This window comes from Oncorhynchus mykiss, chromosome 26, assembly GCF_013265735.2.
Source record: "Oncorhynchus mykiss isolate Arlee chromosome 26, USDA_OmykA_1.1, whole genome shotgun sequence".
NCBI classification, from domain to species: Eukaryota; Metazoa; Chordata; class Actinopteri; order Salmoniformes; family Salmonidae; genus Oncorhynchus; species Oncorhynchus mykiss.
Window position 1 is genome coordinate 50035968 of NC_048590.1, and position 27707 is coordinate 50063674.

General features: G+C 43.8%; 1 protein-coding gene across 4 annotated transcripts; it reads left to right on the forward strand.

Annotated features, from left to right (window-relative positions):
- Positions 1 to 5140: 5140 nt before the first annotated feature.
- LOC110526794 (methylthioribulose-1-phosphate dehydratase) lies at positions 5141 to 12620 on the forward strand. 4 transcript variants are annotated; one of them, XM_036963839.1, is made up of 9 exons: positions 5145 to 5231; positions 5725 to 5801; positions 5844 to 5957; positions 6372 to 6472; positions 6618 to 6666; positions 7194 to 7311; positions 7560 to 7695; positions 11374 to 11541; positions 11744 to 12620. In XM_036963839.1, the coding sequence occupies exons 3-9, from the start codon at positions 5892 to 5894 to the stop codon at positions 11859 to 11861; spliced, it is 756 nt and encodes a 251-aa protein (XP_036819734.1). In that variant the 5' UTR covers positions 5145 to 5231; positions 5725 to 5801; positions 5844 to 5891; the 3' UTR covers positions 11862 to 12620. The 4 variants fall into 4 exon arrangements, with proteins under 4 accessions (XP_036819731.1, XP_036819734.1, XP_036819733.1 ...); XM_036963836.1 differs by having other exon boundaries at positions 5141 to 5231; positions 5725 to 5957; XM_036963838.1 differs by lacking the exon at positions 5145 to 5231 and adding an exon at positions 5255 to 5639 and having other exon boundaries at positions 5725 to 5957.
- Positions 12621 to 27707: the final 15087 nt, after the last annotated feature.

Here is a 27707-nt window from a genome sequence, read left to right on the forward strand (position 1 = left end):
TGCGATATGTCATGCATATGAACTCACGATAGTGCATTTTGTATTATAACAGAGCAGACATCATCGTGTCTCGTGTATACAAATGTAAAACAAGCAGTGGTCTGGTTCCCCTTGACGTTGTTGAGAGAGGAAGTGAGAGAATGGTAGAAGTCCTTTGGAACAGCTGCAAAGCTAGAGTAGCAGAGGAACACAAGTCCATATCTGATGACATGGAGTCTCACAGATCAGTCTCATGGGCTTAGTAGCCTCAAACACAGAGAACTTGTCTAGGAATTGGCGCATCAAAACAACATCCCTGTCCCAGACAACTGGTCAACAAATGGAAGGGTAAGTGATATTGAACAGAGAGAATCTATATCTGAATGTATGCATACATTTAAGATATACAATATACCACAACTCCATTCCATGAATGAAACTTTGACCTACCAGCACCATCACCCCCAATGTCACAGGACACATTACTCTTACCCCAAGGCAGCTCAACTTACTCTGTCCCTATGCTCAACCTACCCCATACCCGCTGTTATGCCAATAGACCAAGCTATGTTTTCAAAACTGTTATGTTTACATAAATGATGATTATTTCCAGGGATACACAACATCCTAGACTATATGTACTGTAGATATCTTTGTTAGAAAGAATGTAATATTTCACTTGACGTAGTGATGCTGAATGTACAACATGGCTCAACATGCCCCATTCTTCTCTATAGTCATTGAGCTGCAGTACCTGATGGGAATAGAGGGTCTTTGGTGGCCATCAGGAAGTCAGGATAACTCAGTAGAGGATCTTTGGTGGCCCAGTCAGGACCAACAGGAAGTCAGGATAACTCAGTAGAAGGTCTTTGATGGCCCAGTCTGGATCAACAGGAAGTCAGGATAACTCAGTAGAGGGTCTTTGGTGGCTCAGTCAGGACCAACAGAAAGTTAGAATGACTCAGAAGAGGGTCTTTGGTGGCTCAGGCAGGACCAACAGAAAGTTAGAATGACTCAGTAGAGGGTATTTGGTGGCCCAGTCAGGACCAACAGGAAGTCAGGATGACTCAGTAGAGGGTCTTTGGTGGCCCTGTCAGGACCAACAGGAAGTCAGGATGACTCAGTACAGCACCTACGTAGAGAGGTGTGTTTCTCTGATGACTTAACATGTGTGGGCTGGGTAGTAGACACCTGTCCCGTCTCGTCCACCACACACCCCTCTGGCTTAAAGTAGAATTGTCATCACTTCCTGGTCTGGGTACTAAGGCCTTTGAAGCTTTAGACAGCCTGAGAGAAAATAAAAGGCCTGCTCCTGCACGCACACACACACCTCCCATGTATAATGTGTTGCTTCCGTCTCTCTCCTTCCCCCAACCTGGGCTTCAACCAGGGACTCTCTGAACACATTGACAAAAGCATTGTTACCTATCTCTCTCCACAAAAGCCATGGGAAAACAACTATTTCAATGTCTCAGAGCAAGTGACGTCAATGATTGCACCGCTAACTAGCTAGCCATTTCACACCGGTTACACATGCATGCATACTGAAGACACACACCACACACACACACACACACACACACACACACACACACACACACACACACACACACACACACACAATCACATGCATGTAAGCATGCACACACACACACACACACATGCATGCCTGTGAGTACACACAGACATGGGGATGGTGGGATGCATGACATTTACATATGTACACAGACAGACACAATTGACCTAGTTTTCCAGTAGAACAAAACATGTTTGACTACAATACATGTTTGTATTGCTTTTTCAGCGAAAGAGATGTCTGTAACATGGAAGGATGATGGGGAAAGAGATGTCTGTAACATGGAAGGATGATGGGGAAAGAGATGTCTGTAACATGGAAGGATGATGGGGAAAGAGATGTCTGTAACATGGAAGGATGATAGCGAAAGAGATGTCCATAACATGGAAGGAGGATGGGGAAAGAGATGTCCATAACATGGAAGGATGATGGGGAAAGAGATGTATGTAACATGGAAGGATGATAGCGAAAGAGATGTCCATAACATGGAAGGAGGATGGGGAAAGAGATGTCCATAACATGGAAGGATGATGGGGAAAGAGATGTCTGTAACATGGAAGGATGATAGGGAAAGAGATGTCCATAACATGGAAGGATGATAGGGAAAGAGATGTCTGTAACATGGAAGGAGGATGGGGAAAGAGATGTCCGTAACATGGAAGGAGGATGGGGAAAGAGATGTCTGTAACATGGAAGGATGATGCGGAAAGAGATGTCCATAACATGGAAGGATTATAGGGAAAGAGATGTCTGTAACATGGAAGGATGATGGGGAAAGAGATGTCCATACCATGGAAGGAGGATGGTGAAAGAGATGTCTGTAACATGGAAGGAGGATGTGGAAATGATCGTTAATCCTGTGGGGAATTTCCAAACATGCTTCATATTGACTGAAGTTTCCTGTATGCGGTTACTCGTGGCTACACTGTGCGTCTGTGTGTGTCCGTGCCAGATGACAAGTGAAACACTTCCACCACAGTGAGCAATACTAAAGGCTGCTGGGTCGGGACCATGTAGAGCAGCACTAATAGAGAGATACAAGTGCTAGTGGATAAGGTTCAGCCACCACAGGTCTGTCTGCCAAGAACTAATCAGATGTCTTCAGAACAGGTTTGTTGCAGATATCGGGTTCAACACGCCACACTCCTAAAAGTTGTTCAATGGAAAGATACAAGAAAATAATAAGCATAAGTAGGGGTTTCCCAGACAACGTACGGGGCAAAGCCAAATACACACAGCTAGTAGAACACACTGACAGGACAAAGGCCCAGTGACTGGTGAGCATATATACAACATGACTGCCATGCAACTAAGGTCTGCACATGTGCACAAGACCACGACCAACGTGGAATAGCAACTGCACCACAAGCGAAGGCACAGGCATATTTAGGCTACATACATACATCATAAGGCTACACACAGTACATGGTAGCACAAGGCTACATAAAGACTGTAAATGTACATAAACACAGCTATACGCATCAACAGACAACATAAACAGAATATATTTCCCTTGAAACAGTACATATGAGCTTCATCACCAAGCCGAACGAGCTAGCGTTAGTGGCTCATATTCTGGCTTAGCTGGCTAGTAGTAACATGACACACATGACAGGAAAACACCTGATGAACATGGTGAATATGAACTTGATCGCCTTAGCAACATCTTGATAACAAACATGGTCATCTCCCATCTATTTCTGATGTCCATCCAGTTTGATTTCTATTTGCCATATATAGTTTAACTGTGCTGTTTCACAGAAGTTCTGAACCTATATACTTTTTACGGACACCGTGTATTTAAAATGAGTTATCTTGTTGTTATTAGTCCCACCCTTCAGCTCCATTCAACCCCTCCCATCTAACTTTAACACCATCCAGTGTTGATTTCTATTTGCCATATATATTGTTCAACTGTGCTGTGATGTTTCACAAAAGTTCTGAACTTTTCTGTTCTCATAGTTTATACAGATTGTACAATAAAGATAAACATTGTTGCTAAAATAATTATTGAATCCATTCTCTTCTGACCCGCGATCTCACTCTGAAGACAGGAGCGAGGTTCAGTGAGGTGCACAGGGAATGGTGGACTGTGATTGGCTGATACAAGTGGGGTCTTGTAGGTACCACTAATGAGAACAAGTACAACGAACTACAAGATTAGGGTTGATGTAAATATTACATAAGAGCTGGCCATTTTAACACCTAGTAAATATCACCATAGTATCACCATACTATCACCATACTATCACCATAGTATCACCGTAGTGTCATCATAATATCACCATACTGTCACAATAATATCATCATAGTATCACCATAGTATCACCATAGTATCACCATAGTATCACCATAGTATACATTAAGACTGTGTCTAAATCAGTCTTATCTGTTCCTTGTCAGTAAACTCAGCTTTGGTGAACGTGCCTGTTACCATGTCTTTAAATATCCACTCCCTAAGTGAAGGCCTAAGCCTTCAGCATGCAACGATCCAATGCCTGTCACGTGTCCCCGGCACTTCTGTCAACACAAGGCATTTTATCCTGTCTGACGAGAACCTAGAAATCCCTATTGGCCTGGACTTACCCCTCCACTTTTCACCCCAGCCATCTATAGGCTACCTCCCCATGATATCCTACACACTGCCAGTCCAATAAACACTAAGTAAAAGGCAGGCTTGTGGAAAATGTTTCTTGATAACGAACATGGTCATCTGTCAATTATAAAACAATGTATCTAATAACGACTTTGGTGAAGTAAAGCTGCCCCAGGGAAACATCCCTCCCCCTGGGATGGATAGGCCAACAACAAGGCTGTAAACCAACAATATATTAAAGGCCTAATGGTCATGTTTCAGTTTGCAGGACTAGATGTTTGTTATGAAGAGTTCATGTCACAGCCACACTATCCTTTCAAATGCTGATAGATACCGTAATACAACACTGCAGCCCGCCTGGTTTTCAACTATCCAAAGTTCTCTCATGTCACTCTGCTCCTCCACACACTCCACTGGCTTCCAGTCGAAGCTCACATCCACTACAAGACCATGGTACTTATCTACGCAACAGCACTAGGAACTGCCACTTCAGGCTATGCTCAAGCCCTACACCTTAACCCAAGCACTCCGTTCTGCCAGCTCGGGTCTCTTGAATGCACTAACTGTAAGTCGCTCTGGATAAGAGCATCTGCTAAATTACTCAAATATAATAATATAATAATATAATGTACTAGTAAGCATCTACACTGTAATTAGACTGCAGCCTGCAAGCACCATGATGTAAATTGGTGACTCTAGTTGGGAAGGGAGGGACCACTTTTCATGACTAGACAAGAAAAAGGTACCTGTCCTTACCATACATTTGGTTTAATTTATTTGAGCTCTGCTACCACCTGGTGCTTGTTAGGCATACTTGTGCAACACCCTCTCCAGGTTGAAGTTACCCTGATATAGGATATACTTCTTCAAACCAAAATATGAACAAATAATAAAACACGTTTGATTTTGAATTGCTAAGAATTGTTTCATCTTATTTTTCGCCGATTATCAAAGACCTCTGCGATTTTTCGATAATTGTCTTCAGGCACAATACAAGGCCACGTGCAAGAGATTTGGAGGTCCTTACTATATCCTGTCGCACTAATGACGACCCCTCTGCTGTCAAACAAACACACAAAGGTATTTAAAACGCGATAAAAACTGAATTGTTCCATTTAAACATGTGGCGAAATATTGTATTTAAACGATATGTTGTTTTAGATTTCGTTGAGGAGGAATAACATCGCATGTTAAAGTAGCACCAGTTAGTTAGTGAGCTAACGTTATCTAGTTTGCTTTTTGGCCAGCCTGTTACAGTTGCGTTCTAGTGTATTGGCACCCTTGTACGTCTATTTTAAATAATTCAATACGTCTTCAAATATAAATTAAAATAAAAAACGTGTTCACACGTGTACTGTGGTAAGTTGCAGGTATTTTTACAAGGTAAAAACAGCCATTCAAATCGTGTTGAAAAGAGAACAGGATATTCTGCTTCATTATAACGTTACCACTGTGAACATGGCCAAGGGGAAAGAACTATCTGAGGATGTAAGGAATTTGATTATAACCAAACATGGACTTAAGCAAGGTTACAAGTCCATCTCCCGAGACCTTGGCATTGCTGTTTCCACAGTTCGTAATGTTATCAGGAAGCATGCTGTCCATGGAGTTGTAGTCAACCTCCCAGGACGTGGTCGCAAGAAGAATCTGGTTCCACCGGGTGAAAAAGAGAGAACTTGCAAGAAGAATCTGGTTCCACCGGTTGAAAAAGCAGTTCGTTCTGCATCTATCCAAAATAAAATGACATCTGTTTGTGATGCCACCATTGAAGACAAGGAAAATGGTTCCGAGTCGACGGAGTCTCAGGTATGTGCTTTAGAACGACTGCTAACCGTTGTAGGTTATCTAGCTAGGCTGGCTAACACATTTAAAACAAGTCTTGCAATCTGAAATTGCAAACAAGTAACGAGCTAGATTCACACCTTAACCTGTAGGCTAGACAGTGAGTAGAGCAAGAATCTAAGGACAATAGAAGCGATGAGGGAAGTCGGAGGAAGATATTTTGGGGAGTCCAAAGCCAGAGAGAAACAACAGGGGGGGACTTTAACAGGGAGAGAGAGAGAACACACAGCTCCAGTTTAAGACCCAGAAAGAGTGAGGAGAGGTAAATGGATGTGGCCACATCTCACAACATTCATAATTTGCACAAGCACCTGAAGGTAAATGATGAGCCATTATGGTGTCTGGGTAATGTAGTGTTTCCCCATCACCTTGTTTCAGGACAAGGAACATCCACGGCTTCTCATCCCAGAGTTATGTCGTCTTTTCTACCAACTCGGCTGGGTTACTGGGACAGGAGGAGGGTTAAGTTTGAGACGTGGGTAAGTGCTCTGACTTTAATATTGTTGAATCATTTCTTTTTAATTCAAAACCTCATACGTGGAGAGAGAGAGAGAGAGAGAGAGAGAATAAATATATATGCATGCTAGCTAATGAACATTCATCTCCCCATTTTGTTGTATCTAGAGATCAGATCTACATTGCCCCGTCTGGAGTGCAGAAGGAGAGACTACAGGTGAGCAGGGCTGGTGTTTTGCCTTCATATCATCATAGAGACTACAGGTGAGCAGGGCTGGTGTTTTGCCTTCATATCATCATAGACTACAGGTGAGCAGGGCTGGTGTTTTGCCTTCATATCATCATAGAGACTACAGGTGAGCAGGGCTGGTGTTTTGCCTTCATATCATCATAGAGACTACAGGTGAGCAGGGCTGGTGTTTTGCCTTCATATCATCATAGAGACTACAGGTGAGCAGGGCTGGTGTTTTGCCTTCATATCATCATAGAGACTACAGGTGAGCAGGGCTGGTGTTTTGCCTTCATATCATCATAGAGACTACAGGTGAGCAGGGCTGGTGTTTTGCCTTCATATCATCATAGAGACTACAGGTGAGCAGGGCTGGTGTTTTGCCTTCATATCATCATAGAGACTACAGGTGAGCAGGGCTGGTGTTTTGCCTTCATATCATCAGAGCCAACTTGGACTACTTAGTTTGACAGTTTCTGGAGATATGTTTTTTGTGTGTGTGTTGCACCCTGTAGCCAGATGACATGTTTGTCTGTGATGTGGAGGAGAGAGACATCAGCTCCCCACCCCCCTGGAAGAACCTGAAGAAGAGCCAGTGCACCCCTCTGTTCATGAATGCCTTCACTATGAGAGGTGAGCTCTCTGTTCATGAATCATACACTATGAGAGGTGACTTCTCTCTGTCCATGATTGATACACTGAGAGGTGAGCTCTCTGTTAATGAATAATACACTATGAGGGGTGAGCTCTCTCTGTTAATGAATGATAGTCTATGAGGGGTGAGCTCTCTCTGTTAATGAGTGATAGTCTATGAGGGGTGAGCTGTATTCACAGACCCACGAATAGGCCAACATGCTAACCGTCTCCCTCCTGTTCCTCAGCGGCGCAGGCCGTCATCCACACCCACTCCAAGGCTGCCGTCATGGCAACTCTGTTTTATCCTGGCAAGGAGTTCCGCATAACTCACCAGGAGATGATAAAGGGAATCCGCAAGGGCACCTCCAAAACCAACTACAGGTGGGCACATGGCTAGGACACCTCCAGCACCAACTACAGTTAGGCACATGGCTAGGACACCTCCAGCACCAACTACAGTTAGGCACATGGCTAGGACACCTCCAAAACCAACTACAGGTGGGCACATGGCTAGGACACCTCCAGCACCAACTACAGTTAGGCACATGGCTAGGACACCTCTAGAACCAACTACAGGTAGGCACATGGCTAGGACACCTCCAGCACCAACTACAGTTAGGCACATGGCTAGGACACCTCTAGAACCAACTACAGGTAGGCACATGGCTAGGACACCTCCAGCACCAACTACAGGTGGGCACATGGCTAGGATACCTCCAGAGCCAACTACAGGTAGGCACATGGCTAGGACACCTCCAGCACCAACTACAGGTGGGCACATGGCTAGGACACCTCCAGCACCAACTACGGGTCGGCACGTGGCTAGGACACCTCCGGCACCAACTACTGGTCGGCACGTGGCTAGGACACCTCTGGCACCAACTACAGGTGGGCACGTGGCTAGGACACCTCCGGCACCAACTATGGGTGGGCACGTGGAGAGGACACCTCCGGCACCAACTACGGGTGGGCACGTGGAGATGACACATCCGGCACCAACTACAGGTAGGCACATGGCTAGGATACCTCCAGCACCAACTACAGGTGGGCACATGGCTAGGACACCTCCAGCACCAGGTAGGCACATGGCTAGGACACCTCCAGCACCAACTACAGGTGGGCACGTGGCTAGGATACCTCCAGCAGCAACTACAGGTGGGCACATGGCTAGGACACCTCCAGCACCAGGTAGGCACATGGCTAGGACACCTCCAGCACCAACTACAGGTGGGCACGTGGCTAGGACACCTCCAGAACCAACTACAGGTGGGCACATGGCTAGGACACCTCCAGAACCAACTACAGGTGGGCACATGGCTAGGACACCTCCAGCACCAGGTAGGCACATGGCTAGGACACATCCAGCACCAACTACGGGTGGGCACATGGCTAGGACACATCCAGCACCAACTACGGGTAGGCACATGGCTAGGACACCTCCAGCACCAACTGCGGGTAGGCACATGGCTAGGACACCTCCAGCACCAACTACGGGTGGGCACATGGCTAGGACACCTCCAGCACCAACTACGGGTGGGCACATGGCTAGGACACCTCCAGCACCAACTGCGGGTAGGCACATGGCTAGGACACCTCCAGCACCAGCTACGGGTGGGCACATGGCTAGGACACCTCCAGCACCAGCTACGGGTGGGCACATGGCTAGGACACCTCCAGCACCAACTACGGGTGGGCACATGGCTAGGACACCTCCAGCACCAACTACGGGTAGGCACATGGCTAGGACACCTCCAGCACCAACTACGGGTGGGCACATGGCTAGGACACATCCAGCACCAACTACGGGTAGGCACATGGCTAGGACACCTCCAGCACCAACTACGGGTCGGCACGTGGCTAGGACACCTCCGGCACCAACTACGGGTCGGCACGTGGCTAGGACACCTCCGGCACCAACTACTGGTCGGCACGTGGCTAGGACACCTCTGGCACCAACTACAGGTGGGCACGTGGCAAGGACACCTCTGGCACCAACTACAGGTGGGCACGTGGCAAGGACACCTCCGGCACCAACTACGGGTGGGCACGTGGAGAGGACACCTCCGGCACCAACTACGGGTGGGCACGTGGAGAGGACACCTCCGGCACCAACTACGGGTGGGCACGTGGAGATGACACATCCGGCACCAACTACAGGTAGGCACATGGCTAGGATACCTCCAGCACCAGGTAGGCACATGGCTAGGACACCTCCAGCACCAACTACAGGTGGGCACGTGGCTAGGATACCTCCAGCACCAACTACAGGTGGGCACATTGCTAGGACACCTCCAGCACCAGGTAGGCACATGGCTAGGACACCTCCAGCACCAACTACAGGTGGGCACGTGGCTAGGACACCTCCAGAACCAACTACAGGTGGGCACATGGCTAGGACACCTCCAGAACCAACTACAGGTGGGCACATGGCTAGGACACCTCCAGCACCAGGTAGGCACATGGCTAGGACACCTCCAGCACCAACTACGGGTGGGCACATGGCTAGGACACATCCAGCACCAACTACGGGTAGGCACATGGCTAGGACACCTCCAGCACCAACTGCGGGTAGGCACATGGCTAGGACACCTCCAGCACCAACTACGGGTGGGCACATGGCTAGGACACCTCCAGCAACAACTACGGGTGGGCACATGGCTAGGACACCTCCAGCACCAACTACGGGTAGGCACATGGCTAGGACACCTCCAGCACCAACTGCGAGTAGGCACATGGCTAGGACACCTCCAGCACCAACTACGGGTGGGCACATGGCTAGGACACCTCCAGCACCAACTACGGGTGGGCACATGGCTAGGACACATCCAGCACCAACTACGGGTGGGCACATGGCTAGGACACATCCAGCACCAACTACGGGTGGGCACATGGCTAGGACACATCCAGCACCAACTACGGGTGGGCACATGGCTAGGTCACCTCCAGCACCAACTACGGGTGGGCACATGGCTAGGACACCTCCAGCACCAACTGCGGGTAGGCACATGGCTAGGACACCTCCAGCACCAACTACGGGTGGGCACATGGCTAGGACACCTCCAGCACCAACTACGGGTGGGCACATGGCTAGGACACCTCTAGAACCAACTACAGGTAGGCACATGGCTAGGACACCTCCAGCACCAACTACAGGTAGGCACATGGCTAGGACACCTCCAGCACCAACTACGGGTAGGCACATGGCTAGGACACATCCAGCACCAACTACGGGTAGGCACATGGCTAGGACACATCCAGCACCAACTACGGGTGGGCACATGGCTAGGACACATCCAGCACCAACTACGGGTAGGCACATGGCTAGGACACCTCCAGCACCAACTACGGGTCGGTACGTGGTGAGGACACCTCCAGCACCAACTACGGGTGGGCAGGTTGCGAGGACACCTACCTTCAGCACCAACTACAGGCGGGCAGGTTGTGAGGACACCTACCTCCAGCACCAACTACAGGTGGGCACGTGGCTAGGACACCTCCAGGCAGGCAGGTTGCGAGGACACCTCCAGCACCAACTACGAGCTGGGCCCTGGCGAGGGCACCTCCAGCGCCAACGACGGCCGTATAAGTGCTCAATGGGAAAGGGGATTTCCTAGTCAGTTGTCCAACTGAATGTATTCAACTGAAATATGTCTTCCACATTTAACCCAACCCCTCTGAATCAGATGTGCGGGGGGCTGCCTTAATCAACATCCACATCTTCAGTGCCCAGGGAACAGTGGGTTAACTGCCTTGTTCAGGGGCAGAACGACAGATGTTTACCTCGTCAGCTCGGGGATTCGATCCAGCAATCTTACGGTTACTGGCCCAACACTCTAATCACTAAGCTACCTGCCAATGTGCTACAGTGTGAATGTCTGCACTGAAACAGTCCAGCCCTGGCAGTTTATGGAAATGAATGTGGGAATCCAGATGTTACCTTGTAACTCCTGTCAATTCTGGCACATTTTCATCCAGGGGAAGCTGACACTTGATTTTAGATAGTGGCCTTATTGACTATGCATTCTGCTCACACACTGACGTTGACATGTGTGTCTGTAGATATGATGAAACCCTGGTGGTCCCCATCATTGAGAACACCCCGGAGGAGCGGGACCTGAAGGAGCGCATGGCGCTGGCCATGGAGCAGTACCCAGACTCCTGTGCGGTCCTCGTCCGGCGCCACGGCGTCTACGTGTGGGGGGAGTCCTGGGAGAAAGCCAAGACCATGTGAGTTAATGAATAATTATGAAGTGTAACAATGTTTTATAGAAGTGTATAACTAATAATTATAAATAGTCTAAAAGTAAAAGTTTGTAGAAGTATTACTGTGAATGTGTCATTTAGACTGAATGTATCACTGTTTTAAATGCATCATTGGTGCTTTCTAGAGGTTTGTGTGGTAGTGGGTTATCCGCGTGTCTTGTTCCAGGTGTGAATGTTATGACTACCTATTTGACATCGCCGTCCAAATGAAGCAGAGTGGAATGGATCCTTCAGCACCACCCGTTGAAGAGAACCATTACTACGATGTCCAACCATCCCAATAAATGGAGGCAAACAATCAGGGCCTAAAATGAACGCCTGCCAAATGTGGATTTTTTTTTTCCCCCAGCCATGTCGCCGGGTGGTCAGGACTTCACAGTGCAAGTATTTCACTCACATTTGTGAATATAAAAAGTCAAGTTTGATCACATTTACAGTGACATATATGCTGCACTAGCTGTTTTCAAAATATTTCTGCCGTTTTTGTTTCATAGCTGGTAATATATAGCCTATTCCACCTCGCTCTGCAACACAGCCTGGCTGGGGGACTGTGCGCACGTGAAGAGCTGAGTGAAAGATTACATTTTTAGAAGCGCTGTGCACAGGCATAAAAGTTGGTCTAATTTACTTGAAAAGAAAGTCTACTGAAGTGAAACCCTGTCCTTGTATTTTTTTGGCTATTTACATTGTTTTGTTCACAAACTAGGTTGTTTTTCTGTGTTTGAGTTTCAACTGCTTGGGAAGAGAAGGCCACGCTTCTACTAGTCAATCTCACAGGCAGAAACAATACTGATTTGCGTTGCCATGGTAACCTCCCTCCCTTAAAGGTGCAGGTGAACATTTTTGTCTGATATTTTGGTTAAAAATTAAATTAATATACCAATTTTACTTCTTACTAGTAATACACTTGTTTTAGAAACATTACAAAGCATGCTCATCTGTTTGTTTTGTTGTCATTTTTGTGGAAAATATTCTGGCTGGTAAAAAAAATCTGAGTGGCTGGTAGATTTAAAATAAAAATAAAAAATATTCCTGCCACAGTGGCTTTTGTACCAGAAACTACATTTTATGACCTGCAAACAATCATTAGAAATGTCTAGAGTATATTAAAATACATATCTACAGTAATAGTAGAATGATGTTATACAATATTTTACCCCCAGAACCTTATTGGTCCTTAAAAGACAGACTGGCTGTTGTTGTCAAATTGACAGGGCCTGAGCCACACACTAACCCATTGTGCTACAGCCGCAGACTTTATTTGACGAGATTTGCTGGCCTCACAAATATGACGTGTAGCTCCTTTTTAAAAATTCTTTGTGGGATAAGTTAATCTCTTTTTAAAGATGATGCTTTCCACAATAACGCCAGTTGTATTGGCCTCTCGTATTGACATGTGCAGTTGTAGAACAACGTGAGGAGCCTGTCTCATGTTGAAATGCGTGTCAAAGAAACATTTGAGCTGTTAAAAGTGACTGTGGTCTTACTCTGACCAGACAGTCTGTATCACTACCATCTGAACTATTACAAGATTGTTAAGTGTCTATTCTCTCTTGAGCATCCAATGGCATCTGAAAGAATTAGACATATAGGTGGGTGTGTCATATCACGCAAACGCCTGTCTGCACTTATAGAATTCAAATTTAGCGGGAGTCAACTAGGGTTATTGTCTTGCATACTGCAAATCAAACAGCCTGACGGATGTGGATTGTTCACATGCGAACAGACGTTTCACATAATATAGCAAAACATGAATCATGTCTGATCAATAAGGATGTTAGTGTGCAAACCTTTTTTTTGTTTTTCAAAATATGAAATTGAAATGTGTGCTGAGATTGGTTAATACTTGCTCTGAGACACAGATAGTTGCATAGAAGATAGTTGGTGTGGGAGTCTTCCAATTCAGCCCTCTGTCTTCCTGGATTTGTCTTCCTTCCTTTATCCAATGGGTTCTACCAGTCCATTGCATGGTCGCTGTCCACGTTCATGTTGTGCAGAACCTCCAATTCCAGGATTTTGATTCTGCCGTGGTCCATGGTGCTGAATCTCAGATCACTGCTGTGTCCTTGTTTGTCTAGATCTAGCATTCTGTATGTTTTATTAAGTACTGGGATTTTATTAAGAGCGATTTACTGAGGGTAACCAACCTCTGCTTGACTGTTCAGCATAGCAGGTTAAATGTTAGGTTCACCTGAATTAGAAGTGTTACCCTCTCCCTGATTTTTGTTGGAGAAAATCAAATATTCGTCTTAAACAGTGCCTTCAGAAAGTATTCATACCCTAGAAGTAGAAGGCAAGGTGATCCCATCTCACTTCTGCTGTTTTTGTCTAGGGAGACCCTGGCCCAGGCAATTTGACAATCCAAAAATTACACCAATATCTCAAATCTACGGATCATAGCATATCATTATACGCCAACGATATCTTACTTTATCTAGACAGTGTATCCTAATTCCTCCCAAGAGCTTTGAAGATCATAGACAAATTCAGCTCCATCTCAACTAAATAAATCTAACCAAATCTGCCCTACTACCTCTCTCAACCCTGAGGGAAGAGTCCATCTCAACTAAATAAATCTGCCTTGCCTCTCTCAACCCTGAGGGAAGACTCCATCTCTACCAATTGAGTCCCCCTTCTGGCTATTGGGATGAAATCCATAATGTGGTTTAAAAGTGTGTATTTTTAATTGAAACTTTATTTAACTAGGCAAGTCAATTAAGAACAAATTCTTATTTACAATGACGGCCAAACCCGGACCACGCTGTGCGCCGCCCTATGGGACTCTCAATCATGGCTGGGTGTGATACAGCATGGAATCGAACCAGGAACTCTAGTGATGCCTCTTGCACTGAGATGCATTGCCTTAGACCGCTGCGCCACTCAGGAGCCATATATATATATATATATATGAGAGCAAGTTAAGTGAGCCCGGATAAAAATGAACAAACATACAAAGAGCGGGGACTATCCGTATCAAACTTTAAATTGTTTTTCCAGGCACAAGCATTTCACCCCATCATAAATTGGTTTAGACATGATTATTCTGCACCCTGGCTGAGTATTGAGAAATATGGTGTCTCCTATTGCCCTGGAAGAGGTGGTCTCCACTGATATATCCCTTAGCCAATGTAATATGATGTCTCCTATTACCCTGGAAGAGGTGGTCTCCACTGATATATCCCTTAACCAATGTAATATGGTGTCTCCTACTGCCCTGGAAGAGGTGGTCTCCACTGATATACAGTGCCTTGCGAAAGTATTCGGCCCCCTTGAACTTTGCGACCTTTGGCCACATTTCAGGCTTCAAACATAAAGATATAAAACTGTATTTTTTTGTGAAGAATCAACAACAAGTGGGACACAATCATGAAGTGGAACGACATTTATTGGATATTTCAAACTGTTTTAACAAATCAAAAACTGAAAAATTGGGCGTGCAAAATTATTCAGCCCCCTTAAGTTAATACTTTGTAGCGCCACCTTTTGCTGCGATTACAGCTGTAAGTCGCTTGGGGTATGTCTCTATCAGTTTTGCACATCGAGAGACTGAAAATTTAAAAGACATACTGTACCAGGCAAATTGTTTATTTTTTCTATATTTACAACGTAGGTCAGCAATGCTGGCCTAGAGTCCCTTGGGAAATACAATTTGCAAACCATCCAATGATTGTGATTTATAAATAAATGATCTGGGCTCCCAAAGAAAAGATCTCCCTTTTGGAAAGCTCTTATTCTGAGCTAGCCATTAAAGTATGGTACACAGATCTTATTGAATCTGAACAACCATTTAACTGGAACAGAATATGTAAAAATATGATCTTGGCATCCCATAATCAGAACCATGAATGTATACACTTATACAGACTATTTGACACCAAGAAAACGTTTTTTTGATGAAATTGGCCGGAACTCCCAACTGTTCACTGTGTCCCCTAAATCAGGTAGACACATTCCTCCATATGATGTGGGACAGCCCTGCAGTTAAATACTATTGGGGCAAAGTGATTCAATTAATTTTCATGTACATGAATGTAAATATTCCAATGTTTTGCATCTGTTACTTAACGATAATGGCTCCTTGAATCAATTAATCAGAGACGATTACTGCTGACGATCACCTGACTCCCAATTCGCCAAGGGCTACAGTTACTATTAGAATTTACTACATTTATAATTAGCGACAGCAGGAATACATGGTGCAAATCAGGGAACAATTGAGACCTGGACAAATATACTTGACTCTGTAAAGAATAATCTCAGATCCAGACCAACGCATAGAAATAAACCATTCATAAAAGCCCAACAAGCCTACAAACAATATATAGTTGTACCATCAGAGTTTTCACACCCCTTGACTTAATCCACATTTTATTGTTACAGCCTGAATTCAGAATGGATTAAATATATCTACACAAAATACTCCATAACGACAAAGTGAAAACATGTTTTTAGAAATCTTAGTACATTTACAGTATGTAAATTAAATCTGTGTTTCATTTTCAATAAGTATTCACACCCCTGAGTCAATACTTTGTAGAAGCACCTTTGGTGGCTATTACAGCTTTGAGTCGTCTTGGAGATGTCTGGATCAGCTTTGAGTTGTCTAGGGGATGTCTGGATCAGCTTTGAGTCGTCTTGGAGATGTCTGGATCAGCTTTGAGTTGTCTAGGGGATGTCTGGATCAGCTTTGAGTCGTCTTGGAGATGTCTGGATCAGCTTTGAGTTGTCTAGGGGATGTCTGGATCAGCTTTGAGTCATCTTGTGTTTGTCTGGATCAGCTTTGAGTCATCTTGGGGATGTCTGGATCAGCTTTGCACATCTGGATTTGGGGATTTTCTCCCATTCTTCCTTGCAGATTTTTTCAATCTCTTAAGTTAGATGGGGATTGGCCTTGAAGAGCAATCTTCAAGTTTTTCCACAGATTTTCCATGGGGATTCAAGTCTGGGCTTTGGCTGGGCCACTAAAGGACTTTCACATTCTTGTTCTGAATCCATTCTAGCGTTGCTTTGACTGTATGCTCCACTGACTTGGTCTTTTTCCAAACAGGGCTACCTTCTGTATACCAACCGTACCTTGTCACAACACAACTGATTGGCTCAAACGCATTAATTGAAATGCATTCCAGGTGACTCACCTCATGAAGGTGGTTGAGAGAATGCCAAAAGTGTGCAAAGCTGTCATCAAGGCAAAGGGTGACTACTTTGAAGAATCTCAAATATAAAATATATTTTGATTTGTTTAACTTTTTTGGTTACTACATGATTCCACGTGTTATTTCATAGTTTCGATGTCTCCACTATCATTCTACAATGTATAAATAAATAAAAACACTTGAATGGGTAGGTGTGTCCACACTTTTGACTGGTGCTGGATATCAGACCAGGTTTTGTTCTACAGTAAGTAGGGATGTAGAATGTGTCTAAATTGACAATGAGATAAAGTACAGCCTTGATATTCTTCTGAGGATATGCTTCTGCCAGCCTGGAATCATTATTTATTTAGACTAGAGAGAATCTGGTTTCTCCTCTGCATTAGACTTTCAACACTAGCCTGATATGTTTTAGAAGTTAGTTTTAGTTTGCTCCACAGAACGTGTAGATCAGGACTGTTTTGATCTACGTTAACTGATCTCCCACCAGATCTCCCAGGTGATAAATGAAACATTACACACGCGCCCAACACACAGGGCTGACTGTCAGTCAACCTCACAGCCAGTCGTCTCCTGAGGACACTCCCCTGTGTAGTGGCAAAATGGAAGTCCCAGCGCTCCTGCCAGCGCTGCTTCCTTTCATTTCCATCATGGAATTCCACCCTGGCTAGCGTGTGCCACGCCGCCTCCAGTAACATCAGACAGACGGTGCCTGTGGATCCCACCTCTGTGGGCGCCGCCACTCTCCTGCTCTCATCCCTGTTCATCATCATCACACCAGCGGGGAGTTCTTACAAGATGCTTCTCCATGAGCCCTACTGACTTCCCTCGTCTTGTCTGCTGTGTGTGCTGAAAATATACCACTGCATTCAGAAGACCCCCCCCCTGTGTTGCTTAGCTAATGCTGTTAGAAATACAGATTGTGACGGGCACGTCACTGCTTGATAATTGTGAAGAAATTCCTGTTTTGACAATGTATTACACAAATGGATTTGATAGCAATCCTTTAGTCAGATTTTTTATTTTTTTTAAATGTCTATACAGTATGTCCATGTCCACTGCAAGAGCTACTCCGTCTTGAAAGACCATAAACAGAGTTTGAGTGAAACAGTATATTTTTTAGAATATGGAAAATGCTGAATTGTTTGTCTGTCTTGGGCTCTTTGAACATGTGTGTTACAGGAGCTGAATACATTGTGGGTCACCTACAGGAGGGGGTAACCTCAGTTCAGTGCTTTGTGGATCACCTACAGGAGGGGGTAACCTCAGTTCAGTGCTTTGTGGATCACCTACAGGAGGGGGTAACCTCAGTTCAGTGCTTTGTGGATCACCTACAGGAGGGGGGTAACCTCAGTTCAGTGCTTTGTGGATCACCTACAGGAGGGGGTAACCTCAGTTCAGTGCTTTGTGGATCACCTACAGGAGGGGGTAACCTCAGTTCAGTGCTTTGTGGATCACCTACAGGAGGGGGTAACCTCAGTTCAGTGCTTTGTGGATCACCTACAGGAGGGGGTAACCTCAGTTCAGTGCTTTGTGGATCACCTACAGGAGGGGGGTAACCTCAGTTCAGTGCTTTGTGGATCACCTACAGGAGGGGGTAACCTCAGTTCAGTGCTTTGTGGATCACCTACAGGAGGGGGTAACCTCAGTTCAGTGCTTTGTGGATCACCTACAGGAGGGGGGTAACCTCAGTTCAGTGCTTTGTGGATCACCTACAGGAGGGGGTAACCTCAGTTCAGTGCTTTGTGGATCACCTACAGGAGGGGGTAACCTCAGTTCAGTGCTTTGTGGATCACCTACAGGAGGGGGTAACCTCAGTTCAGTGCTTTGTGGATCACCTACAGGAGGGGGTAACCTCAGTTCAGTGCTTTGTGGATCACCTACAGGAGGGGGTAACCTCAGTTCAGTGCTTTGTGGATCACCTACAGGAGGGGGTAACCTCAGTTCAGTGCTTTGTGGATCACCTACAGGAGGGGGTAACCTCAGTTCAGTGCTTTGTGGATCATCTACAGGAGGGGGTAACCTCAGTTCAGTGCTTTGTGGATCACCTACAGGAGGGGGTAACCTCAGTTCAGTGCTTTGTGGATCACCTACAGGAGGGGTTAACCTCAGTTCAGTGCTTTGTGGATCACCTACAGGAGGGGGTAACCTCAACTTTTGTGCTTTGCAAGAGTTGTGTTCAAAGAACTGAACTTAACTAATTGGGTTTGACTTTCATTTGTCATTCGTGTGCATTTTCTTCCTGCTTAGGGTCCTGAGCTATACAGCCAACCAAATATTATCTCACTGTGCAATTATCAGCAGCACACATAAAACACACATCAGACAGTTTGAAGTCTGTGATGGAACTAAACCAAACCAAATATTAATCACACTTGGCAAAATTAGCAAGCACAGGAATAATATGAATAATTAATGATTTTAGGATAATGGTTTTGCTGACAAACATACAACAAATACGTTTTCTTTGGCAATCATGTTTCTCTCAGATCTAGGAGCACAGGGAAGCCGTTAGCAGTCACTGTGAAGCATGTTTCCTTCAGACCTAGGAGCACAGGGAAGCAGTTAGCAGTCACTGTGAAGCATGTTTCCTTCAGACCTAGGAGCACAGGGAAGCAGTTAGCAGTCACTGTGAAGCATGTTTCCTTCAGACCTAGGAGCACAGGGAAGCAGTTAGCAGTCACTGTGAAGCATGTTTCCTTCAGACCTAGGAGCACAGGGAAGCAGTTAGCAGTCACTGTGAAGCATGTTTCCTTCAGACCTAGGAGCACAGGGAAGCCGTTAGCAGTCACTGTGAAGCATGTTTCCTTCAGACCTAGGAGCACAGGGAAGCCTTTATTTGTGATATAAGATACTTCTACAGAAAAGTACTTTCTCTGCCAGCTTTTCCCCAGTGTCATCAGCCTCCATCCTCCTCATAGACAAAAGAGAAAGGCTGGATAAATGCACTGACCAAATTAATATGCAGAGTAATCAGTATAGCCTCTAGCGGGGTGCATACTGCCATATCAACCAAGTAAATCAAGCCTTCTCTTGATGAGCTGTCTGCATAGACCAGGGGTGTCAAACAAATTTTCTCCACAGGAGCGCAATCGTTCTTCCCCGAGGTCCGGTGGACCGCATTTAAAATGTTATATTTCCTCGCTGTCAAAAACATAAAATAAAAATGTATTCTCCCTGACTGTCTAGCTTTCGTTTCTATGACTGTTAGCAAGCTGGACAGAGTGAAGAGGCTATAAATATAGGTATATTATGATTTCTACAACATTGTTCCGCAGGCTGGATTGAATGAGCCTTGAGTTTGACACCTGGCATAGACTATCCCTTGGCTAATGATGAGCAGACTGCATAGACTATCCCTTGGCTAATGATGAGCAGACTGCATAGACTATCCCTTGGCTAATGATGAGCAGACTGCATAGACTATCCCTTGGCTAATGATGAGCAGACTGCATAGACTATCCCTTGGCTAATGATGAGTAGATTGCATAGACTATCCCTTGGCTAATGATGAGCAGACTGCATAGACTATCCCTTGGCTAATGATGAGCAGCTTGCACAGACTATCCCTTGGCTAATGATGAGCAGATTGCACAGACTATCCCTTGGCTAATGATGAGCAGATTGCATAGACTATCCCTTGGCTAATGATGAGCAGACTGCATAGACTATCCCTTGGCTAACGATGAGCAGATTGCATAGACTATCCCTTGGCTAATGATGAGCAGACTGCATAGACTATCCCTTGGCTAATGATGAGCAGCTTGCACAGACTATCCCTTGGCTAATGATGAGCAGATTGCATAGACTATCCCTTGGCTAATGATGAGCAGACTGCATAGACTATCCCTTGGCTAATGATGAGCAGACTGCATAGACTATCCCTTGGCTAATGATGAGTAGATTGCATAGACTATCCCTTGGCTAATGATGAGCAGACTGCATAGACTATCCCTTGGCTAATGATGAGCAGCTTGCACAGACTATCCCTTGGCTAATGATGAGCAGATTGCACAGACTATCCCTTGGCTAATGATGAGCAGATTGCATAGACTATCCCTTGGCTAATGATGAGCAGACTGCATAGACTATCCCTTGGCTAACGATGAGCAGATTGCATAGACTATCCCTTGGCTAATGATGAGCAGACTGCATAGACTATCCCTTGGCTAATGATGAGCAGCTTGCACAGACTATCCCTTGGCTAATGATGAGCAGATTGCATAGACTATCCCTTGGCTAATGATGAGCAGACTGCATAGACTATCCCTTGGCTAATGATGAGCAGACTGCATAGACTATCCCTTGGCTAATGATGAGCAGACTGCATAGACTATCCCTTGGCTAATGATGAGCAGACTGCATAGACTATCCCTTGGCTAATGATGAGCAGACTGCATAGACTATCCCTTGGCTAATGATGAGCAGACTGCATAGACTATCCCTTGGATAATGATGAGCAGACTGCATAGACTGTCCCTTGGATAATGATGAGCAGACTGCATAGACTATCCCTTGGCTAATGATGAGCAGACTGCATAGACTATCCCTTGGATAATGATGAGCAGATTGCATAGACTATCCCTTGGCTAATGATGAGCAGACTGCATAGACTATCCCTTGGATAATGATGAGCAGACTGCATAGACTATCCCTTGGATAATGATGAGCAGACTGCATAGACTATCTCTTGGCTAATTATGAGCAGTCTGCATAGACTATCCCTTGGCTAATGATGAACAGACTAAATAGACATCAGAGTATTAGGAGATCCTTCTGTCTCTGCCCATATCGTCTGGTTGCTTCCGGCGATGTACCAATGCTCCAGCTGTTGCCTAGTTTACGTTGCTCCAAGGTCTGGGATATCTGAGACTACTCCCCAGAGTAGACTACTGCCCAGAGGAGACTACTCCCCAGAGTAGACTACTGCCCAGAGGAGACAATCAATCAATCAAATGTATATATAAAGCCCTTTTTACATCAGCCGATGTCACAAAGTGCTGTACAAAAACACAGCCTGAAAGCCCAAACAGCAAGCAGTGCAGATGTAGAAGCACAGTGGCTAGGAAAAACTCCCTAGAAAGGCGGGAACATAGGAAGAAACCTAGAGAGGAACCAGGCTCTGAGGGGTGGCCAGTCCTCTTCTGACGGTGCCGGGTGGAGACTATAATAGAACATGGCCAAGATGTTCAAACGTTCATAGATGACCAGCAGGGTCAGATAATAATAATCACAGTGGTTGTAGAGGGTGAAACAGGTCAGCACCTCAGGACTAAATGTCAGTTGTCTTTTCATAGCCGATCATTCAGAGTTAGAGACAGCAGGTGCGGTAGAGAGCGATTCAAAAACAGCAGGTCTGGGACAGGTAGCACGTCCAATGAACAGGTCAGGGTTCCATAGCCGCAGGCAGAACAGTTGAAACTGGGCAGCAGCACGACCAAGTGGACTGGGGACAGCAAGGAGTCATCAGGACAGGTAGTCCTGAGGCATGGTCCTAGGGCTTAGGTCCTCCGAGAGAAAGAGAGAGAGAAAGAGAGAGAGAGAATTAGAGGGAGCATACCTAAAGTCACGTAGGACACAGGATTAGACAGGATAAATACTGCATATATAATAGACTACCCCTAGCCCCTCAACAAAAACTATTGCAGCATAAAAACTAGAGGCTGAGACAGGAGGGGTCGGGAGACACTATCCCCGACGATATCCCCAGACAGGGCCAAACAGGAAGGATAAAACCCCATCCACTTTGCCAAAGCACAGCCCCCACACCACCAGAGAGATATCTTCAACCACCAACCTACTACCCTGAGACAAGGCCGAGTATTGCCCACGAAGATCTCACCCACGGCACAAACCCGAGGGGGGCTCCAACCCGGACCGGAAGATCACGTCTGTGACTCAACCCACTCAAGTGACGCACCCTTCCTACTGCACAGAGGGAACCTTGGGTTGCTTCAGGAAAGACTGCTGTGTTGTCCTTCCTATGCAGCATGGATGCTGTCTGTTGATTTGTCTCTTAGTGTGTCTCTAGTCTGCCATAGCCTAATATAGTCTGTCATAGTCTGCCATAGTCTGATATAGTCTGATATAGTATGTCATAGTCTGATATAGTCTGCCATAGTCTAATATAGTCTGTCATAGTCTAATATAGTCTGCCATAGTCTGCCATAGTCTGATATAGTCTGTCATAGTCTGATATATTCTAATATAGTCTGTCATAGTCTAATATAGTCTGCCATAGTCTGATATAGTCTAATATAGTCTGTCATAGTCTAATATAGTCTGTCATAGTCTGCCATAGTCTGATATAGTCTGTCATAGTCTGATATAGTCTAATATAGTCTGTCATAGTCTCCCATAGTCTAATATAGTCTGTCATAGTCTGCCATAGTCTGATATGGTCTAATATAGTCTGTCATAGTCTAATATAGTCTGTCATAGTCTGCCATAGTCTGATATAGTCTAATATAGTCTGTCATAGTCTAATATAGTCTGTCATAGTCTAATATAGTCTGTCATAGTCTGATATAGTCTGCCATAGTCTAATATAGTCTGTCATAGTCTGCCATAGTCTAATATAGTCTGTCATATTCTGCCATAGTCTAATATAGTCTGTCAAAGTTTGATATAGTCTGCCATAGTCTAATATAGTCTGTCATAGTTTTAATATAGTCTGATATAGTCTGCCATAGTCTAATATAGTCTGTCATATTCTGATATAGTCTGATATATTATGTCATAGTCTGATATAGTCTGTCATAGTCTGATATAGTCTGTCATAGTCTGATATAGTCTGTCATAGTCTGTCACAGTCTGATATAGTCTGTCACAGTCTGATATAGTCTGATATAGTCTGTCATAGTCTGATATAGTCTGTCATAGTCTGATATAGTCTGTCACAGTCTGATATAGTCTGTCACAGTCTGATATAGTCTGATATAGTCTGTCATAGTCTGATATAGTCTGTCATAGTCTGACATAGTCTGTCGTAGTTTGATATAGTCTGTCAGTCTGATATAGTCTGTTATAGTCTTTCATAGTCTTTCATAGTCTGATATAGTCTGATATAGTCTGATATAGTCTGTCATAGTCTGATATAGTCTAATATAGTCTGTCATAGTCTCCCATAGTCTAATATAGTCTGTCATAGTCTGCCATAGTCTGATATGGTCTAATATAGTCTGTCATAGTCTAATATAGTCTGTCATAGTCTGCCATAGTCTGATATAGTCTAATATAGTCTGTCATAGTCTAATATAGTCTGTCATAGTCTAATATAGTCTGTCATAGTCTGATATAGTCTGCCATAGTCTAATATAGTCTGTCATAGTCTGCCATAGTCTAATATAGTCTGTCATATTCTGCCATAGTCTAATATAGTCTGTCAAAGTTTGATATAGTCTGATATAGTCTGCCATAGTCTAATATAGTCTGTCATAGTTTTAATATAGTCTGATATAGTCTGCCATAGTCTAATATAGTCTGTCATAGTCTGCCATAGTCTAATATAGTCTGTCATATTCTGCCATAGTCTAATATAGTCTGTCAAAGTTTGATATAGTCTGATATAGTCTGCCATAGTCTAATATAGTCTGTCATAGTTTTAATATAGTCTAATATAGTCTAATATAGTCTGCCATAGTCTAATATAGTCTGTCATATTCTGATATAGTCTGATATATTATGTCATAGTCTGATATAGTCTGTCATAGTCTGATATAGTCTGTCATAGTCTAATATAGTCTGCCATAGTCTGATATAGTCTAATATAGTCTGTCATAGTCTAATATAGTCTGTCATAGTCTGCCATAGTCTGATATAGTCTGTCATAGTCTGATATAGTCTAATATAGTCTGTCATAGTCTCCCATAGTCTAATATAGTCTGTCATAGTCTGCCATAGTCTGATATGGTCTAATATAGTCTGTCATAGTGTAATATAGTCTGTCATAGTCTGCCATAGTCTGATATAGTCTAATATAGTCTGTCATAGTCTAATATAGTCTGTCATAGTCTAATATAGTCTGTCATAGTCTGATATAGTCTGCCATAGTCTAATATAGTCTGTCATAGTCTGCCATAGTCTAATATAGTCTGTCATATTCTGCCATAGTCTAATATAGTCTGTCAAAGTTTGATATAGTCTGCCATAGTCTAATATAGTCTGTCATAGTTTTAATATAGTCTGATATAGTCTGATATAGTCTGTCATAGTCTAATATAGTCTGATATAGTCTGCCATAGTCTAATATAGTCTGTCATAGTTTTAATATAGTCTGATATAGTCTGATATAGTCTGTCATAGTCTAATATAGTCTGATATAGTCTGCCATAGTCTAATATAGTCTGTCATATTCTGATATAGTCTGATATATTATGTCATAGTCTGATATAGTCTGTCATAGTCTGATATAGTCTGTCATAGTCTGATATAGTCTGTCATAGTCTGATATAGTCTGTCATAGTCTGTCACAGTCTGATATAGTCTGTCACAGTCTGATATAGTCTGATATAGTCTGTCATAGTCTGATATAGTCTGTCATAGTCTGATATAGTCTGTCACAGTCTGATATAGTCTGTCACAGTCTGATATAGTCTGATATAGTCTGTCATAGTCTGATATAGTCTGTCATAGTCTGACATAGTCTGTCGTAGTTTGATATAGTCTGTCAGTCTGATATAGTCTGTTATAGTCTTTCATAGTCTTTCATAGTCTGATATAGTCTGATATAGTCTGATATAGTCTGTCATAGTCTGATATAGTCTAATATAGTCTGTCATAGTCTCCCATAGTCTAATATAGTCTGTCATAGTCTGCCATAGTCTGATATGGTCTAATATAGTCTGTCATAGTCTAATATAGTCTGTCATAGTCTGCCATAGTCTGATATAGTCTAATATAGTCTGTCATAGTCTAATATAGTCTGTCATAGTCTAATATAGTCTGTCATAGTCTGATATAGTCTGCCATAGTCTAATATAGTCTGTCATAGTCTGCCATAGTCTAATATAGTCTGTCATATTCTGCCATAGTCTAATATAGTCTGTCAAAGTTTGATATAGTCTGATATAGTCTGCCATAGTCTAATATAGTCTGTCATAGTTTTAATATAGTCTGATATAGTCTGCCATAGTCTAATATAGTCTCTCATAGTTTTAATATAGTCTGATATAGTCTGATATAGTCTGCCATAGTCTAATATAGTCTGTCATATTCTGATATAGTCTGATATATTATGTCATAGTCTGATATAGTCTGTCATAGTCTGATATAGTCTGTCATAGTCTGATATAGTCTGTCATAGTCTGTCACAGTCTGATATAGTCTGTCACAGTCTGATATAGTCTGATATAGTCTGTCATAGTCTGATATAGTCTGTCATAGTCTGATATAGTCTGTCACAGTCTGATATAGTCTGTCACAGTCTGACATAGTCTGTCGTAGTTTGATATAGTCTGTCAGTCTGATATAGTCTGTTATAGTCTTTCATAGTCTTTCATAGTCTGATATAGTCTGATATAGTCTGATATAGTCTGTCATAGTCTGATATAGTCTGATATAGTCTGGCATAGTCTGTCATAGTCTGTCATAGTATGGTATAGTCTGGTACAGCCTCTCATAGTTTGGCATAGTCTGTATAGTCATGCATAGTCTGCCATAGTCGGATATAGTCTGTCATAGTCTGGCATAATCTGGAATAGTCTGGCATAGTTTTGGCATAGTTTTGTCATAGTCTTGGCATAGTCTTGTCATAGTCTTGTCATAGTCTTGGAATAGTCTTTCATAGTCTGGCATAGTCTGGCATAGTCTTGGCATAGTCTGTCATAGTCTTTCGTAGTCTTGGCATTGTCTTATCATAGTCTTGGCATAGTCTTTCATAGTCTTTCATAGTCTGGCATAGTCTTGGCATAGTCTTTCATAGTCTTTCAAAGTCTGGCATAGTCTTGGCAAAGTCTTGTCATAGTCTGGCATAGTCTTGTCATAGTCTGGCATAGTCTTGTCATAGTCTTTTATAGCCTTGGCATAGTCTGGCATAGTCTGTCATAGTCTTTCATAGTCTGCCATAGTCTGATATAGTCTGTCACAGTCTGATATAGTCTGATATAGTTTGTCATAGTCTGATATAGTCTGTCATAGTCTGATATAGTCTGATATAGTCTGATATAGTCTGTCATAGTCTGATATAGTCTGGTACAGCCTCTCATAGTTATCATAGTCTGTCATAGTCATGCATAGTCTGCCATAGTCTGGTATAGCCTGTCAAAGTCTGGCATAGTCTGTCATAGTCTGGCATAGTCTCTCATAGTCATGCATAGTCTGCCATAGTCTGGTATAGTCTGTCATCGTCTGGCATAATCTGGAATAGTCTGGCATAGTTTTGTCATAGTTTTGTCATAGTCTTGGCATAGTCTTGTCTTAGTCTTTCATAGTCTGTCTTAGTCTTTCATAGTCTTGTCATAGTCTTGTCTTAGTCTTTCATAGTCTTTTCATAGTCTTGTCTTAGTCTTGTCATAGTCTTGTCTTAGTCTTTCATAGTCTGTCATAGTCTTTCATAGTCTTGTCATAGTCTTGTCTTAGTCTTTCATAGTCTTTCATAGTCTGGCATAGTCTTGTCATAGTCTTATCACAGTATTGTCTTAGTCTTGTCATAGTCTTGTCACAGTCTTGTCTTAGTCTTGTCATAGTCTTGTCATAGTCTTTCATAGTCTTTCATAGTCTGGCATAGTCTTGTCATAGTCTTATCATAGTCTTGGCATAGTCTTGTCTTAGTCTTTCAGAGTCTGGCATAGTCTGGCATAGTCTGGCACAGTCTTGTCATAGTCTTGGCATTGTCTTGTCATAGTCTTGGCATAGTCTTTCATAGTCTGTTATAGTCTGTTATAGTCTTGTCTTAGTCTTGTCATAGTCTTGTCATAGTCTTGTCTTAGTCTTTCATAGTCTTTCATAGTCTTGTCATAGTCTTGTCTTAGTCTTTCATAG

What these genes read in the sequence shown, in the direction of transcription:
- LOC110526794 (XM_036963836.1), top strand. Translation starts at nt 5,892, where the DNA reads ATGACATCTGTTTGTGATGCCACCATTGAAGACAAGGAAAATGGTTCC. An exon ending in TGCAGAAGGAGAGACTACAG is followed by an intron (nt 6,667 to 7,193) that starts GTGAGCAGGGCT and finishes TGCACCCTGTAG; the next exon opens with CCAGATGACATGTTTGTCTG. An exon ending in TGGGAGAAAGCCAAGACCAT is followed by an intron (nt 11,542 to 11,743) that starts GTGAGTTAATGA and finishes GTCTTGTTCCAG; the next exon opens with GTGTGAATGTTATGACTACC.